Raw genomic sequence first — 17,929 nt, forward strand, 5'->3', positions numbered from 1 at the left:
CAAATGAAAGAAATAAAGTAAGGCATGGGACAAACGTAAACAATTTTTAAAACTCTGATGACGTCAACATTAATATTCATCAAAACGTTCATTGGTAGTTTCTGTTCCGTCGTAATGAAAATTTAATAAACGCGAGGACTTTAAAAAGCTGTACAGTGACGACTGCTGACACAGCTGCTTGCCGACAGCATGGATCGACAACTTATTTCCCTGACCGTGGCCATACTGCTGATTTGTCTGTGCGTTGGGCCTAGTACGGCTGTATACGACGAGGAATTTAATGAAATTGAAGCCAATTTAGCACCACTTATAGGCAGCGAATCTTTGGCACCTGAAAATTTTTATGAACGTAAGTAGATATGACAGTTTTAATACCAGAGAAACGCAACGCACCTTTTAGTAGCTCGTTGATTTTAGTGTTCTGCGTATTTGACAATGGCGAAGAAAGACACATATTTTATGAAGTAAATGAACTCTAAAGCTTCCATTTGCCAATTTACTTTTGAGCATGCATGTGATTTTATCAAAGGATTAATGATTGGGTTTGTTTCCTACGTTCTATCCTACTCCGGGATTTTTAAAGGCAAAAAAAATCAAACGTGACAAAAAATTAAAAACATTTTTCTTTAAGTTTTGAAATTGCTGGATCAAGCTATTCTTCTGTCTCTCTTAACGACAGTGTGACGGTTTAGGAGTAATTAAAATAGGATATATATAATATATATATTTTATCTGCCTCGTCTCGGCGTTTTACTTTTAACAAAGTTTGTTTAACGAATCCCACAACACCAGGGGTTTCTCATTTTATCCAGACATAGAACTAGTGCGATTTCGTATACTACATGGACGCAGCACGGAAAATGTAACCTAAGCTTAGTTTGAAACTTCTGTTTTTATTTTATTTTGCTGCGTATCAGTTTAAAAAACCTATTTATTTCCACTCTTCTCTCAAGCCTGTATAGTCAACAGAGGTTGAAACTCAAGGTAAAAAATTAACCATATTAAGCTGAAATATTCATTCATTGATAACTTCAGCATAATGTACTGAAATTTGGAATCCTCTGTTCATTTAGTTCCGAATGCCACTTGTTGGGCACGAGGCGATGTTCGCTACAAGACGTTTGACGACCTGCACTTCAGTTATAACACTCCTGTTCAAACTATCAGTCTACCAGTCGTTACGAAATTCGGCATCATGGTCATGCCTTGGAAGGGTAATTATTGGTGGGTGGTCACGGAGCAGGAGCTCTTTAATGGGGGACCAAAAACACGCATCAAACGAGTATACGTGAGGTGTTCAGGTGAATTTTTCGAGGCTGATTTAGGCTCAACTGTGACGTTGAGGGTGAGTTTTATTTTTCCTTTTAGTTTTATAGTCGACATGATTGGATTGGCACAAAGGAAAGTTTGACTATGCTGATCATTTGCATAGGTAGTGCCCAAATTTTCAAAGTGATGCTTGGCAACGGTTGCTGTAGAAGTGATTTTCTTTAGTTACAAGCTAATAAGACCTTTTTTGTCCAGTTTAAATGGTTTAGAAATGCTAGTAATAATGCTCATTCCCTCCCCCTCTCCCTCTTTCACTCGTATGAATTCCATGTCAGTGCAGTGCAATCCATTCCAGTCGTTAACGGTTTGCTGTTCATCACACATATTGCAACATCGAAATTGTTTGCATTTTCCTTCAGAACCGAGTCAGAGATAACCCCAGCCCCATTCCGCTTCTGTCTTCCTAGTGCAACACTATCTTGTAGAAACGTCACATTATTTTATACTGTTTCTGTGATTAAAAAAACAACAACATATTTTGGATTTTCCTTCCAGAACCGAGTCACAGGCGTAATTACTGAAACGCCTTTCGTATATGCCGGTGGACTTGTTACAGGGGATAGTCTTGAACCCAGAGGGTACATTATACGTTGCCATGAAGTTCCAATGACTGTCATTGTTTATCTACACACTGATGAGATAGAAATGACTGGCAAACATTGCGCCTCTGCCCTGGGGGTACGTGGAATCTGCGGAGACTACAATGGGGACGCGGCCAACGACTATGACGACTTGAACCCACCTGATCCACCTGGTCTGCCAGCGTGGGAACCTTTCTTGGTACCTGAACGACCGTAAAAGAAACAAGGACAATAACACACACAACGGAAACATATTGACGGTGGGGAAATATTAAATATGGACAAACAAAACAGGACTGTATACACAGGACTGAATTCCATATGAATACGGACTATGAGAACTGAAAATTGGGAGCGTCAACTGCAGTTTTAGTTATCTTACTCTCTTAAGATGTGGGTCTGAGTGACTAAGATGTTTCTTTTCATAGCTTCGAATAAGAATGGCTGTCCACTTTGTCGATTGGCTTGGTGTTTTCTTTTTTTTTTTTTTTTTTTTTCACGATATTAAATTTTTCTTACTATAGTCAAGGTGCTTTATGGAAGTTTTGTTAATTAAATATATATTTGGCGCTGTGCTGTCTTTAAAATGTAATATGTAGCTTTGACAGTGTTTCTAATTCCATGTTATTGTACTACTAACTGGGTGGCACAGGGACACGGAACTTGGGGAACACACGATATAATTCCACTTTATCTAATTAATTGTAATTTAATTGTAATTTGTGGATTGGAAAATGATATTGTTTCAGTTGAATATATATCTTTTGGTGTTCTTTTTGAATAATTATTTTAATAATTATATTTATTGGAGGGGGTGTAACCATAAGACACAATTTGAAAATGTTGAATGCTTGGTAAATTTGCTTTTAAGTGATATTTTCTGTTTTCAATACAGTACTTTAAAGGAGGTAAATTGTAGAAAATAGTGTATATTTACAGGGACCGTCTTTTAGTTCCATCTTTTAGCTTTGCTTTTTTCCGAATAATGAGTGTAAAAGTAGTTTTTGTTGACATTGGTATCTCTAAAGGGAATAAAATTAGGGCAAAAAGATCAAGCTGAGTTTTAACTTAGAAATGTAAAAAAATAAAATAAAATAGATAAATAAGAACATAATATAAATGTGAAGAAAAACATGGGCGCAACACTTGGGATGCAATGCTAGAGTGTATTTACACAGTTCACACATCAGTCAAATGGTTAAGAAGGGTAAAAATAATGCCGCTATTGGTATAATCACTGGGATAATCAAGGGAAAGGGGCAGTGCAGTAGGAGGGTCCTGAGGGTTAAAATGATGCCACTCGTGGTACAACATATCCACTGGAGGATCCAGGGAGAAGGGACTTAACAGTGGGAGGGTACAGACGGTTAAAATAATGTCGCTTCTATACAACATTGGTCAAAAAGGTTGTCCCACCCCCATTTCCATGCACTTTTATTTACAAATGATCACCTCACAGCTGTGAATTGTTAGAAATAGTGCTTTTTATACCAGATACAGTGTCAAACACGATTAAGGGTTCGAAAAAATGTAAAATAGTGGTGAAAATATACAAATTTTATGCAATTAAGTAAACTTTATAGCAAATCCAATGTTTCACAGTGATTTCAACAAAAAAAGAAATGTCTATTAAATTAAAACGAGGCCATCAAATGTCACCAAATTTACAAACAATTAGCATTAGGATGTGTTCGTTAAAGGTCACGTGCCTAATAGTGAATGCGGCTACCACCTACTGCAATTATCTCCTGTAGATGGCGCGACAAGCCTTCAGCACAGGTAACAGTTCTGTTATAGCCTATATTAACGACCATGCGTTCTTAACTTCTTCAGAGGGCCCGAATAAAATGAAAATCATTTGATAACTCCAATCAATAATAAATACATACAGTGTGTTTACCATGAAAAGAACAGAAATAACAGTAACGCTTGTGGAACTACACCAAATCTGTGCATTAACCCTGTTCCAGAAACTGCCGCGAAAGTTTGACAAATTATTGTCGTTCTTGAAACTTGTAAATCAATAAAGTGGTAAGATTGGACAATACAACGCATTGATAAATTGACCTTTATATAAAAATAAGACGCAATTTTCGTCATATCCATAACTGTAAATCGATGTACTGTACATTTAAATATATCAACATCTAACACTGTAGAGCTGGGATTATGCTGGTTATTATAGCCTAGTTAGGGCTCTTTAAAACATGCAAAGTGATAAAGTATCTCTGTATAAAAAAATATGTGGATAAAATATAAAGGGATATATAATAAATTTAAAATAATTTCTATACATATCTTAAAAATTGTTCGCATAAATTGTCATCCTCACTAAATATAATGTTGTTCATTGTCAACTAAATTCGACATCCATCCGCGAAATCAAACATTTTAAACGGAATGCAGTTCTAAACATTTTTCTACTGTAAGCATGAAAGATAATCCTTGTCGCCAGATATAAGTCATAAAACATAGCCAATCATGACAAAAGCTATGGAATTTTTTGAATACGTTCAGTTATTGTCTATTCTTCACTATTATTGACCACCACATGCCGCCTTGTAAGGTCCCTATTTCACACAGACCACAATTCCCACGAATCGCCAGGAAATGACAAATTTCAGGAATCGTGAGGATTCGTGAGATTTGGCCAATTTTCTGGTCTAATTCGACACGCTCACGATTCAGTTACGATACAGGTGCGATAGTGTTACGAATATTCGTGAGATTCGGCTGGAATCGCACGAACATTGTCCAGAAATTCACTACGATTTTTTGGAATCGGGATTCGTGGCCAAGACCTTGAACAGCTCAAAATGTTTGCCACAAATTCCCGATTGATCAAGAATTGCAAGAACTGGCTACGATTATATACGAATCTGTTAATAACTTCACGAACTGATTAGGATTCAACCACGAATCCGGAATTTTCAATTCCTGGCGATTCGTGGGATTCGTAGTCTGTGTGAAATAGGGGCATAAGACGCACGGCGACACCTTTCTCCGGCTGCACTGTGCTCCTGGCCACGTGAACCAGTGGGATCTGCGTCTCTGAACAGCTCTCAACGCTGAACTTCTTCACGAGACACGCCAAGGTCATCTTGGCCTCCATCAGGGCGAACCTCATACCAATGCAGTTTCTGGGGCTTTATATTCTTATGCTGTATTTGTTGGTATGACAGAAATAAACTAATTAATAAAATAAAAAACGGTTGCTGTGACAAAGGTCTCATCTGTAGCAACGACAGCATTTGTGAATGCGTTCTTTGATTTTTCAATCACGATAAGGGGATCGGTAAATATTTGAACGGAATACTAAAACTATATGTAGTCAACAAAGAAAAACATTTAAGATCTATTCACTCTTTTGTTTCTTGGTTTTGATTATGTTTTTCTTGCCTTTTTTCCTCTTGCGCTGACAACATCTCAACTGTAAATTTGAGTGCACGGTGCGGCTGATGGTATTCGGTGTTGGTTGTATAACTTGTGCAGCTACAGTTAGTGGAAACCGACATTCCGATGTAATCCGCGCTTTTTCATAGTAGCAGTGTAGTAGCTCTATGCATATTTGAATGTTTGAAATAAGGGCAGCACGGTATTCGGTATAAAATTGCAGTAAGCATTTAATGATGTCCTGGGAGACGGCATGTTCGTCTGTCTCACCCAGGGGCGGATCCAGGATTATTTGAAGGGAGGGGGGTCCGCGGATGCAAAGCCTCCCCCTTCCAACCCCCCACCCCACCCCCACCCCCACCGGGTTGGCGTGGGGTTCAGGGCCCGCTGAAGTGTTTTGGAGGGCGAACGATGTCATTTGGTACTGTTCAGCCCTATAAATCAGCTAGTCGAAATATTACTTCCAAGAGGGGAATATTAGTGTGATTTTTTTTATAAACCGAAGGGGGGCCAGGACCACCCTGCCCCCCCCCCTTCTAAATCCGCCACTGGTCTCACCTATCTAAGGTACCCTTATCCCCCCCCACATTCACACAACCACACACACACATACACACACACGCACGCATTCACGCACGCACACACACAACAGCCAGCAGCCAGGCAGAGAGAGAGATAATGGCTAAACTTGGTTATTTCATTAAGAAGTAGAATTTTATCATTGCTGTATGTACGCAATACGGTAGACCTACACATCTTGAAATCATTTGACAGAGCATGTCAACAGGAGGGCAGCGATTGCGAAATACAATCACCTAATTCTAGGGGCTAAGGCCTTGACTTGTTTATAAACCGATTCCCCTAAACATTCATTTTCACTTTACGGAGGCGTTTTTAATGCAGTTGACCCAGAAACCCCGTAAAAGTGATCTGCTTTAAAAAGCTTTGCGGTTTGTTTTACAATCCGAGTGCAGTAACAGTGGCAAACAGGACATACAGAAAATTAACAACACATGTGAGTGTGACACCAGACTTATTTTGGTAGTTTCTTGTGTACAGGCCTATACATGTATCTCTGATTTGTCGGAGTGGACTTTGTCCTGTTGTGCAAGAGCTTACCGGTAAAACCACTGTATATAAAGGGAGCCACCCTAAGAAAAAATAAGAAAACGAACTCGTGCCGGGGCCAGTCGAAAACCATGCATCTTTTAGCAGCGTGGATACTGCTCCTTTCCGCTGGCTCAGTCTTCACAGGTAAGTCTGTATTAAATAGTTGTATCTATTTAAAATGTACTGATATTACGTACGATTCATTGTGGTGGTGAAAACTTAGAACAACGCAGTTCCTACTAGGTCAAATATATATCTCACATACATGTTGTTTCTTAAGAAATTATTTTTTGACAACTAAAACTAACTGATAGCCACTTTACTGTACCTCTATATCCTGACGTATAATAAACAAACTGGTCTGTAGAGATAAAAAAATAAACATTTTTTACTTGTACCCGCTTTGTTCTCTCAGGTTGCGACATGACATTGAACCAACATCAAATTTTGACTCCTGAGATGATTTTTTTTCTGGCCAAAAAGGCGTTTTTCTAGCAAGAGACCCAACCCTGTTCCATGTAACCCCCCTACATTGTATACGGCCTGACTCATGAAGTACAATATATTATTTTAAAAAAAGTGCCAAGGTACGCTATAATTGTTGGCATTACTGAACCCGGTTGGAAGAAAACTAGGGGGGATTAAACAAGAGGAGCACATCCGGATTTTTTGTCCCCGTGAAAGTTATTTTCCTTTTCCCGAGATGCGAAAAATGTTCATATTCATTTAGCGAGATCCTTGAAGTACCTCGCACCGTACCCCGTTTATATATTTTCTAGAAATTATCCCTCGCTGTACGTGAAATGAAGTCATTATACTCGATTATTCGTGATTTCCAACTCATTTGTCCTAAATTTTCCACGAGAAGTTTTATTTCCTGTGATCTACGAATTGATGAATTTATTTCCTGTTAATTATAATCCCACCCCACTAGCGCCCTCCATAAAGCAGATCTGCCATAGTATTACTATGAGCGGGAACATGCCAGTGAGAAGAAAGAGTGTAGTTCTATAGGATATCGCATCATTTAATCTTCTAGTCGTATATTCAATATTTCTGTCGTACCTGGTGAAAAGGCATAAATAACAATAATAATAATAATAACACAACTATGAAAAAAATCAGTTACAGATTTTGAGGACATCCGTAAAATTCCATTAATACTAAGATAATATGAATGATAAGTTATGAATTATTTTACATTTAACATTTTAACTGCCGAACTTTTAATGATTTTAGACTTTAAATAAATATCAGAATTGTTTTTTTTTTTTTTTTTTATTATTGTTCTATTTAGATCGTTGCCTGTATCTCATTTCAGATGTCTCGCCATGTGATCAGTGGGGTGCCTGCAGCCAGCAGTGCTCACAGACGTCACTGGGTTACACGTGCTCTTGTTACCATGGTTACATTTTAGACCCGGATGGCTGGACTTGCAAGCCAGAAGGTAGTTCCGGATGTTTTTTTTTTTTTTTTTTTTTTTGATAGTTCTCATGGAATAACCATCAGTTTTGTAAACGTGTGAGGGTGGTTAGAGCAAAACTAAAAAAAAAATAAATAAATAAATTAATTAAAAAAAAAAAAAAAAAAAAAAAAAAACGTATGTAATACAACATTTACAGCCAACCTAGTCCTTTTTGGTGGTTTGGTATTTAAACAGAATTTATTATTTTGTAATTGACATCAGCTTTATTTTGCACGCTTCAATAGCTGTATCAATTTCACACAACGTAGTACATTGTTTCTCTTTCAACAAGATCTTTTCATGTCCTCCCTGGGCTAAATAAAAAAGAAAAGGTCACAAGTAACAACATCTAGAAAATAAATAAATACTGGGTAATATAGCCGCACCGGATAAAACCCATTTCCATTGTTGCCTGGATACAAAGTTAATATATTTTGCAATACTGAAATATCTGTCACATGTTATACATTTAACACTTCAGGTACGGAAAGACCGTATATATTGTATACGCTCCGTCATGAGATAAGACTAGTGGACTTGGATGGACAGGCGTCGGTTGCTCTGGACAGACTGAGAAACACTGTGTCCCTGGATTACTACGATAAGAACAGAACCATATTCTGGTCGGACGTCATGGAGGATAAAATATACAGAGGAGTCATGGACGCCAACCGTAAGTACAACTACATTGGTTTATATGCGCCGCAGCCTCGTGCTTTCAGTATTTCATTAGCAATCAAAAGTAATTGTGGATATTAAAGACGCATGCAAAGCGAGAGATGAATCCCTGTTGAACATATAAATCGCTACTATCAGTCTCCTACTGAAGACATATAAGGTGTATGCATGTTCAAAAAGATTAACCAAATTGTTCACTCGGTTGGCAAAAGTACTACTTAAACACTGCATCTTCTTCAAATATCTGGTCGTAAACTTGTCCTGTTAATTCGTCTTGGCAGTTCGTAAAACTCCGCCAAATGACGTAGTAATGCAGAAGGTATTAGGTAAGGTTTTGCGTGTGCTTCTTATTCAAACGAGATACGAGTTGAAAATATTTGTCGGGTTTAGAGGCAGTTACTTGACTTGCCTGTTGACTCTGTATGCTACTTGAAAGGACGAGTAAAAACATTACTTTTTGCAGTGACAAATTTTTGTTGCTTTTCTTGAATTATCCCTAGAAATTCGAACATTTATACTTTTGTCACCAAGCGTCGTTACTGTGGTGACCTAGTTGTCGAAGGGTAGTTTTTCTATTATTATTATTATTATTATTATTATTATTATTATTATTGTTGTTGTTGTTGTTGTTGTTATTGTTGTTGTTGGTGATGATATTGTTGGTGATGTTGCTACTGTTGTTTCTGTTTCTTGATGTTGTTGTAAATGATACAATTTTTAAACTTCAAGACTTCATGTAAAACACCTTCCATCTGATTTCAGACATAACCGATATCCAAGAGGTCGTTAGTGTTGGCCTGATAAGACCAGAGGGCATTGCTGTCGACTGGATAGGAGAGAACATCTACTGGGTGGACAGCAATCAACGCCAGATAGAGGTCGCCACCATGCAAGGCAAGCTCAGGTCGACGCTTGTAGCTGGGAAGATTAAGCAACCCAGAGCCATTGCTGTAGATCCCAGTGCTGGGTAAGCTGGTGACATTCTAAACGAACTTAAATTTAATTATTTTATAACGTTCTATTGAAATAAAATACGTCACCTGAAAAAAGAAAATTTACAATTAATTAGATATAATTAGAAATATCTGATTTAAGCCATATGTAATATGCGATAAAGACCTATAATTCCTGTATTGTTTGAATGATTGATTTATTATTATTATTATTATTATTATTATTATTATTATTATTATTGACAAACAATTGCATTCAAACATTTCAGTCTATTATTCTGGACGGACTGGGAGAAGAACAATCCTCGTATTGAGAGCTGTTCTATGAGTGGACATGGCCGGGCAGTCGTGGTCAACATCACTCTGATGGACAGTGAAGGGGCGTGGCCAAATGGACTGACCCTGGACTATGACTTAAGGAGAGTTTACTGGGTGGATGCCAGGTACGGGCATGTTGTGCTGCTCTGTGTGTGGACACACATACACACACACACACACGCACGCACACACACACACACACACACACACACTAGGATACCGGTATTTTAGAGTATACGCAAATTGGTTACGTGTCCTGCGCTGAGGAGCACGGAGGGGTGTTTAATGAACTTTAAGAATATCACAAAAGGCAGCACTTGTCACTGAGCAACTTTTCACAAGTTTCCACAGACTCACCATTGCCCAGGAGAACTTTGTCACAAATTATTTTGACCCGAATCTTTGAAACTAAAAACTGTAACACGTAACTCAAACTGGCTGCTTTTCCATTTTTGTGAGTTTATTGCCTGAGAAGCGAAAACCCCTCATGCGAACCAACATGCATATTTGATTGGAATTTGCAGACACGTGGATAAAAAGTAGACGACCTTGAACGGTTGACTACAAGGCATCTGTTTACTGGAACTGATAGGACTACAGGCTATTTGGGGTTGAGGTCAGAGAGTCCAACATGTCAGCAAAACAGCTATGCAAACAAATGTTATAAAGCAGGCCTTGTAAACGGAAAAGAGCTATCGCCAAATTGACCATTCAAGCCGCGATAATGACAAGCAAAAGTAAAAATACTTGCTGCGCACACAGCGGTGCGAATGAAATCAATTCATCTTCCCGTTTGGTGCGTTTTAAATTAGAATAATGATCAAATTAGTGCAATTCATGTATTAATACACGTATTAATATTGAGGCTTGCATGGGTAGTACACTGTATATTTTAATATCACACTGTATATTTTAATATCACACTTATAATAAATATCATTCTTTAAAAAGAATGATATTTATTATAAGTGTGATATGTTCTTAGGTCTTAAAATCTAATTCTAATTATAAAGATATGCAAAGATGGGCATCAAAGTAATAACAAAACTGTCAAACCGTACTACTGTCTAGGTCGGACACCATCAGCACGGTACGGTATGACGGAAGCGACTACAGGGTCGTGTTGAAGAACCATCGTCTGCTCTCACATCCCTTCGCCATTGCTGTGTTTGGCTCCAATGTGTACTGGACTGATTGGAGAACCAACTCGCTCATGGAGGTAGTTCTTGAAATACGTTGTGTAGACATGTTCATAATTGTGGCAGTGTTGGAAATCGTTGCTAATATGTATATATTATTGGGAAACATCTCGCTTTTACATATTTGTATGTATACTGTATATATAATGATTTGCTTATTTCGTGGGGACTTCGGTATATGGTGAAGTGCACATGGCAGTTTTGAAAAAAGTTCAAAAAAGTTCAAATGAATGTACTATTTATCGTTGAGAAACATGTCGCTTTTTATATATTTTACATATATATTTATTTGTACGTCATTTTTGCGCTGAGATGCGTCTTCCCTGTGGGGACTTTGGCATATGGTGAGATATGCGTATATGTGTTGCCTCTTTTTTTAGGCAAATAAATTTAATGGCAGCAGCGTCCGTGTGGTCCAGAGAACTTATGCACAGCCCTTTGACCTTAAAGTCTTCCACTCTAAGAGGCAGGCCCAGAGTAAGGGGTTCTCTCTTTATAAAAGTCGCACATGTGTCTTAATAAAAGAAAACAACAGAAAACTCCTTGTCATGATTAGAGATATATTCAATAAGCGTATTAATTTAATGCTCGTTTCATTTTTTACCTATATAGCTGGAAATATTGTGAAATAGTTAAAAAGTTAGTCTTTTAGTCGGGAACTTAACGCAAAACGCTGTTTTATGTCTGTATGTTTTTAAAATACCAGTCTACTGGAATTTTAGTTTTTCTTAATTAAATATTTGACGTGGTTATATTATCCAGTGAAGAACCCGTGTGGTGAAAACAATGGCGGCTGTTCTCACCTCTGTCTGCTGGGTTTCAATGGCACAGCGGACTGCACATGTCCTTACTTCCATGTCTTACTGTCAGACAGGAAAACATGCGCCCGTAAGTAGACTGTTCTTGTAAATATAATTTGTTAAGGTCATTTTGTAGTTTTGTTCTTACGAGATCCATGTTAGCTAAAGCTAGCTTGTCAGGGACGAATGGATCAAGGCCGTTTTCTGGGTCTTTCAAAGGACGGTCAGATTTTCAAGTAAACATTGACGGGTATCTATTTTTGCTGTCGGAATAAAATGGAGGATAAAATGGAGGATGTATCAACAAAGTTAATTTTGAAAACTACCAGAAATTATCTGGACCCGCCCCTGCCTGTAGTATATAATTAACTCCAAACTGGTTGAGATTTAATTATGGCGTACCAGAAAGTTTGACTAGCTCAAAAGACAGCTTGTCCATTGTTCTCCTCTTTCAGTCAACAGTACATTCCTGCTCTACGCACGTCACTATGAAATCCGTGGATTGGACTTAAACAACACCGACTTTGACGCCATGCCGACCATGTCGTCCCCTCACGTGGAGTTCCCTAAAGCAATGGACATCGACCCTGTGTCCGGCATGTATTACTGGACAGACAGCCGTCATGGCACCATAAAAAGAGCTCGTATTATTGATGGGACGGACATTGAAACGGTCGTGAACACAGGTAATGTCTAACTGGTCTTTGCCTTTTGGTTTGGTAGGCGGTGTAACGGGAATGTAGTCCGCTAGGTACCGTACTTCACTTCCCATTACTTTGTACAGGTGACATTCGTCCCATATACTAACCCAAATACTCCAACCAACCTGTACTCAGTGGCGGCTTTAGAGGGGGATCAGAGGGGTCCTGACCCTCTTTTAAAGACCAAAGATTTCCGGGCCCTCAAGCGGCCCCGAACCCCACGTCAAGCGGGGGGTGGGGGGTGGGGTGGGGGGCTTGCATTTGGGGACCCCCCCCCCTCCTTGAAATAATCCCGGACCCGCCCCTGCCTTTACTTATCTTATGGGAGCCCGAACGTCCATTCCAGGTACACCAGTGTAACGTGACCCGTGTAACGCTTCTCATTTATTTGTTCGTATACAAGTAAGCCTCGCCCTAGATTTTGATCCACTTAGGTCAGGCTAACTCTAACCATTATAACTAAAGGGAGGGTTGACTGTGTGTAACACGGACCCTCAGTTTCGTTACACCGGCACCCCTAGCATATATGCCAGAACACCTCGAGAGTCAGCGAGATGTCGTCTAAGCACATATGGCTAGAGGGTGGCAATGTAGTTCTTGACATACATACTTGGGGAAAGTACTAGCATTTCACCGAAAAACACCACTAAAACTGAATTAAGTTTATACCGCTACGTTCACATAAAAATAATATCTATAACATTTTGAGAGCAAGGGAAGAACAACACATTTATAATTTGACATTGCTATGTTAAAATGAACTGACGTACCACAGCATGCTGCCCCAGAACATTTTAAAAATAGCTTGTTTTGAAGTACTGTGACTGCAATGACACTGTTTGAATACTTTATTTATTAATTGTTTTGAAGGACCACACTGTATCAGAATTCATCACTGTTTTCACCAGATCTGGACAACCCCAGTGGTTTAGCTGTGGACTATGTGTCTGGTAATATGTACTTTAGCACCACCAGGGAAGGTGTGGGCAGTATATGGGTATCTAGGCTGGACGGCAGGCAAAGACTGAAAGTGGTATATGATAGAAAGCCGATCACATCACTAGCTATCCATCCAAATAAAGGGTACGTTTTAAATGGTATTATTATTATTATTATTATTGTTGTTGTAGTTGTTGTTGTTGTTGTTGTTGTTCTCTTGTTCATGTATATGGTTGTTTAAACTGTTTGGACAACCTACATTGTATATTTCCATATATCAGCTCATTACTGTTGTCAACAATTGTGATGTATTATTTGAAATTCCAAGTTATATAATTTCAGGTATTGGAACTTGGAATGAAATACATAATAGCAATCTGCGGAAGAGATAAATTTGATGATTGATGTAGCTGTTTATTTTGCTCTCCCAATACCAATGTTCCGTTTCAATAAAAATCATTTACAAATCAGATTCACTTCACTGTGGGTTTTCAGTAAAATCTTCTGGACGGAGGATGGCACCAATGCCCAGGTCGTATTTGTTGCCAATATGGACGGCAGCAATGTCCAGCAGTTTGTTCCCGACAGCCTGACCCACGTCGATTCTGCCTTCAAACTCTACAGTAAGAATTATACGTAGATCTTAGATGATGTCCTTCTGTGTCGTATCTCTAATGGTTGTGAAGCCTTCAGCTTTTTTAATGAGGGGGTATCTGATTAGCGTTAATTGTTCTCGGAAAACAGGTTTTCTACCTCCCCGCACCACCTTGTAGAGCAGGGATCCATGTATGTTGTCAAATTGTAATGGTTATAGACTTTCAAAACATTGAGAATTTAATGTTCTATTTATTCAAGCATCATGCGGCACTGTAACTTAAAGAAGCATTACATATACACTCTTTATTTGCACTAGGCACTGAAATAAACACACATCTATCAACTTAAATGATCAAAGCAATGTAACAGATATTTGGTAATTAGAATAAGATGTTATTTGATCCAGGTTTGACAATAGACGTAGACAACGAGAAGCTGTACTTTATAAGCCAGGGTCTGAACTCTGGCACTCGCCGGATTACCTGGTGCAACTTTGACGGTTCTGACTCCCACATGGTGTCATTTGATCACAGTTTGAGTGACGTCAGAACACTAGCTGTCCACCAGGGTCAGCTCTACGTGGCCACAGGGTCGTCCATTGCTCTGGTTCACAGGACCGGAAGTGACGTCAGAGTGGAGATCCTGCGAGAAAAGACAGATGATATAACGTCTGTTAAGATCTTTGAAGGGAAGCAGAAATCTAGTGAGTTTCGATTTTACTTTTATCCTTTTTGTAGTTCTGAATAAATTTGAATTACTTATATGCAATAAGGCTAGACTAATTCGTGATCAATTGAAATAAGATTATTTTAATTTAATGTTCTATTCATGCAAGCATAATATAAAATTTACTACTTGTCATCTAGGCCTATGGCTAAAATAACCAATTTTCCCAAGTAAAAACCAGGATAAAAGTGACATAAAATAGAATAATTAGTATAATTGTGCTTGTTAAAGAGTCTAATAAGCTCCAGCTTTACACAATCAGACAACGAAAAAATTAAAATGTCAATACATTGCGTAAACAATTAAAATTTAAACTTAAGTTCATGACCCGTCTAATGTTTTCAAATTCCTTCTATCCAGATCTCGGTAAGAACGCGTGTAGTGAGAACAATGGCGGCTGCTCCCAGGTGTGCGTCCCTGGCAACAACAACAATAACAACGCTGTATGTCTCTGTACAGACGGTTTTAAGCTTGGAGAGGACGGCAAAACCTGCCTTGGTGAGTGGGCTTTATCAATAGTATTGATTGAACAGGGTGGGCGGCATCCATTATCACTTTGTCTTGTTGTGAGTTTGGTTTTGTCATGGAAACAGATACCTAGATTGAAAATACGGATGTGTTTGTTATGGAGTTCATGTACTCAGTTGCTTTTATGATTAAAAAAAATAAATAAAACATGCATAATGTAAATGACTGTTTATAGCTCTGATAGGAGTATATCAACAGTATGTGTCGCCATTACTGCATGTTTATTCTAAAAAAATATTACGTTTTAAAATTAATAGATTTATTAAATTGTAAATAAAAAAGTGCTATTCGAATTACAATCGATAGTATCATTGCGCCGCTTCGTCAGTAGTAAAATGCGTGTCCTTCCATTCCTTAGATATGAAACCGTTCCTGTTAATCACACTGGGAGCTAACATCCACGGCCTCTCTCTGAATGCAAGCTCCGCCCCAAACCGGACGACGACCACGCCCATCTATAGCTTTGGTATGCCAACAACCGCGGATTCTCAAGAAGGTAGGTGTATAATTGTTTTTTTAAAAATGGACTATTTTGACACATGGGCAGTGCTGAGAATAAATTTAATAAGCTGTTCTCTGTACTTAAGCTTTGTTTGGGTAAGATGTCCAATGTTTGTACTAACAGAAACGACAAGTGAAAAATATAATCAATGTTATGAAAGATTATAAAATTTTTTGGTGGTTCCTTAACAGACTGTTATTAGTTCACTGTTGCATATTTATCCCATTTATTATCATTAGTGTCCATTTTCATTTTAATTCGTTTTCGGTGTGGTTTAAAAATGAATGAGTAAAGTATTAGGTCAAATTTAATTGACAAAAATATCACATCAAATCACCAATGCCTATTTTGAAGATGTACAAACAAACACATAAAACACATAACACACATTAAGTATGTATTAACACCTAACACATTAAGTTAAACATATATTTCCCAGTATTTATCGACGTGTTAAGATTAAATATTATTGCCCTCTTTTATTGTTTCAATAATTATTTCACCATTTCCAGATCCCGAACCCTCCCTGTCACTCTCCTTGGGGGCAGAGATCCTCGGAATCTCTCTGAACGCTGATATCAACTCACAGCAGACGACAGACATGCTGACCGCAGCGGCTGTTGTGGATTTCCATGCAGGTAAAATATTTGATAAAAAGTGACATTGTATGGTTGAAAGTATACTACATTTGGATATTTGATTTAAAAAATCCCTCATTGGTTTCAAAAGTTAGCCAGATTAATTGGTTTACATAACATCAGTTACGACCAAAAGACTTTAAGTGATTTATGTTGCACACTAATGTTTACTAGATTGAAATAGGGTTGATAATAGAAACTTTATATCTTTAACAAATTGAAAAAGAGAGAAGAAAAAAAAACATGAGGTTCATTTGAGAGACAGTGGAAGTCGCACATCATTTTGATATTTTTTATTATATTTTTTTCATTTTTATTATAATACCTCAGCTAATAGGTTCATATACTGGGCGGACAGCAGCTCCAAGACCATCTCCAGAATCCATCGAGACCGGAAGGAGATGCAGACACTAGTTTCCGGTGAAATCAGCTCAGTGCAGGGATTGTCTGTGGATTGGATAGCAGGTAAATTTACATGTAGATCTCAATAAGAAAGTTCTCAGTTTAAAAAACATAAGACCGAGTCCACTTTCTTACAATGTATATGTAATTCTTGTCTTAAAACGGAAAACCTGTAATCAGGCCTACCCAACTACCAGACTCTGGACCGAATGATCCCGAATTCACCGGTAGATCAGACCACACTACCCGTTCCCAAGGTGTGTATCAGTACGCATTACACAGTATCAGATGCGACACCGCTCTTTCCTAGTACGCGATATGATTGTAACGATTCTCAGCGGAGTTGAAAAGTAATGCATCACGACTCAAAATTTGTTCGGGGTATGATACTGTGTAATGCGGACTGACTAACACCTTGAAAACGGGTAGTGTGGTCCGATCTACCGGTGAATTCGGGATCATTCGGTGCCGAGTCTGGCAGTTGGGTAGGCCTGGTAATGCTATCTGCAGTACTTAAACAAGCAACTGGTGTCTTCTCAATACAATGTTTTATTATATATATATATATATATATATATATATATATATATATATATTTTTTTTTTTTTTTTTTTTTTTTTTTTTTTTTTTTTAATCAGAAAATCTGTATTGACCACAACGTGAGTAGGGCTAAAATATCTAAGAACAGATTTTCAAGGTATACTTCAGTATATATATATATATATATATATATATATATATATATATATAAACAAAGTTCTTCAATACCAGAAAACCTGTACTGGACCGACAGTGACCTTGACTTAATCCAAGTGTCCAAACTAAATGGGTCATTCAGACGTGTGTTGGTGGCATCTGACCTGGACAGTCCAGCTGATATTGTGGTGCATCCAGTCCTGGGGTAAGGGAAACAGAAGTTGCTGAATCAGCTAATGGCATTTTATTTTAGTTGGAAACCCCTGCTGCATGCCAATTTAATTTTTAAGATAAAACATAGGTATAATCAAATGGGTAACTTGATGAGACAATGTGACAATTGCTATTCTGTATTTTTCCAATTCTTGTGATTT

General features: G+C 38.1%; 2 protein-coding genes across 2 annotated transcripts in view; both read left to right on the forward strand.

The window, feature by feature from the left end:
• The first annotated feature begins 1,079 nt into the window (after positions 1-1,079).
• LOC147761911 (uncharacterized) lies at positions 1,080-2,959 on the forward strand. The gene is made up of 2 exons (XM_087014126.1): positions 1,080-1,345; positions 1,825-2,959. The coding sequence occupies exons 1-2, from the start codon at positions 1,196-1,198 to the stop codon at positions 2,125-2,127; spliced, it is 453 nt and encodes a 150-aa protein (XP_086870252.1). The 5' UTR covers positions 1,080-1,195; the 3' UTR covers positions 2,128-2,959.
• A 3,228-nt stretch (positions 2,960-6,187) lies between these two features.
• The window catches only part of LOC106176272 (uncharacterized), a 32,655-nt gene continuing 20,913 nt past the window's right edge, over positions 6,188-17,929 (forward strand). Inside the window, exons 1-17 of the mRNA XM_087013578.1 lie at positions 6,188-6,557; positions 7,735-7,860; positions 8,360-8,551; positions 9,319-9,523; positions 9,779-9,952; positions 10,899-11,046; positions 11,407-11,503; positions 11,789-11,914; positions 12,282-12,512; positions 13,436-13,610; positions 13,962-14,089; positions 14,470-14,766; positions 15,150-15,287; positions 15,676-15,813; positions 16,332-16,457; positions 16,788-16,922; positions 17,631-17,760. Coding sequence (XP_086869704.1) covers positions 6,503-6,557; positions 7,735-7,860; positions 8,360-8,551; positions 9,319-9,523; positions 9,779-9,952; positions 10,899-11,046; positions 11,407-11,503; positions 11,789-11,914; positions 12,282-12,512; positions 13,436-13,610; positions 13,962-14,089; positions 14,470-14,766; positions 15,150-15,287; positions 15,676-15,813; positions 16,332-16,457; positions 16,788-16,922; positions 17,631-17,760 — 2,621 coding nt within the window. The 5' untranslated portion in view covers positions 6,188-6,502. The remainder of the gene's footprint in view (positions 6,558-7,734; positions 7,861-8,359; positions 8,552-9,318; positions 9,524-9,778; positions 9,953-10,898; positions 11,047-11,406; positions 11,504-11,788; positions 11,915-12,281; positions 12,513-13,435; positions 13,611-13,961; positions 14,090-14,469; positions 14,767-15,149; positions 15,288-15,675; positions 15,814-16,331; positions 16,458-16,787; positions 16,923-17,630; positions 17,761-17,929) is intronic.

The sequence above is a fragment of the Lingula anatina genome, chromosome 5 (genome assembly GCF_051362555.1).
Source record: "Lingula anatina isolate TDL-2025a chromosome 5, LinAna3.0, whole genome shotgun sequence".
NCBI lineage: Eukaryota > Metazoa > Brachiopoda > Lingulata > Lingulida > Lingulidae > Lingula > Lingula anatina.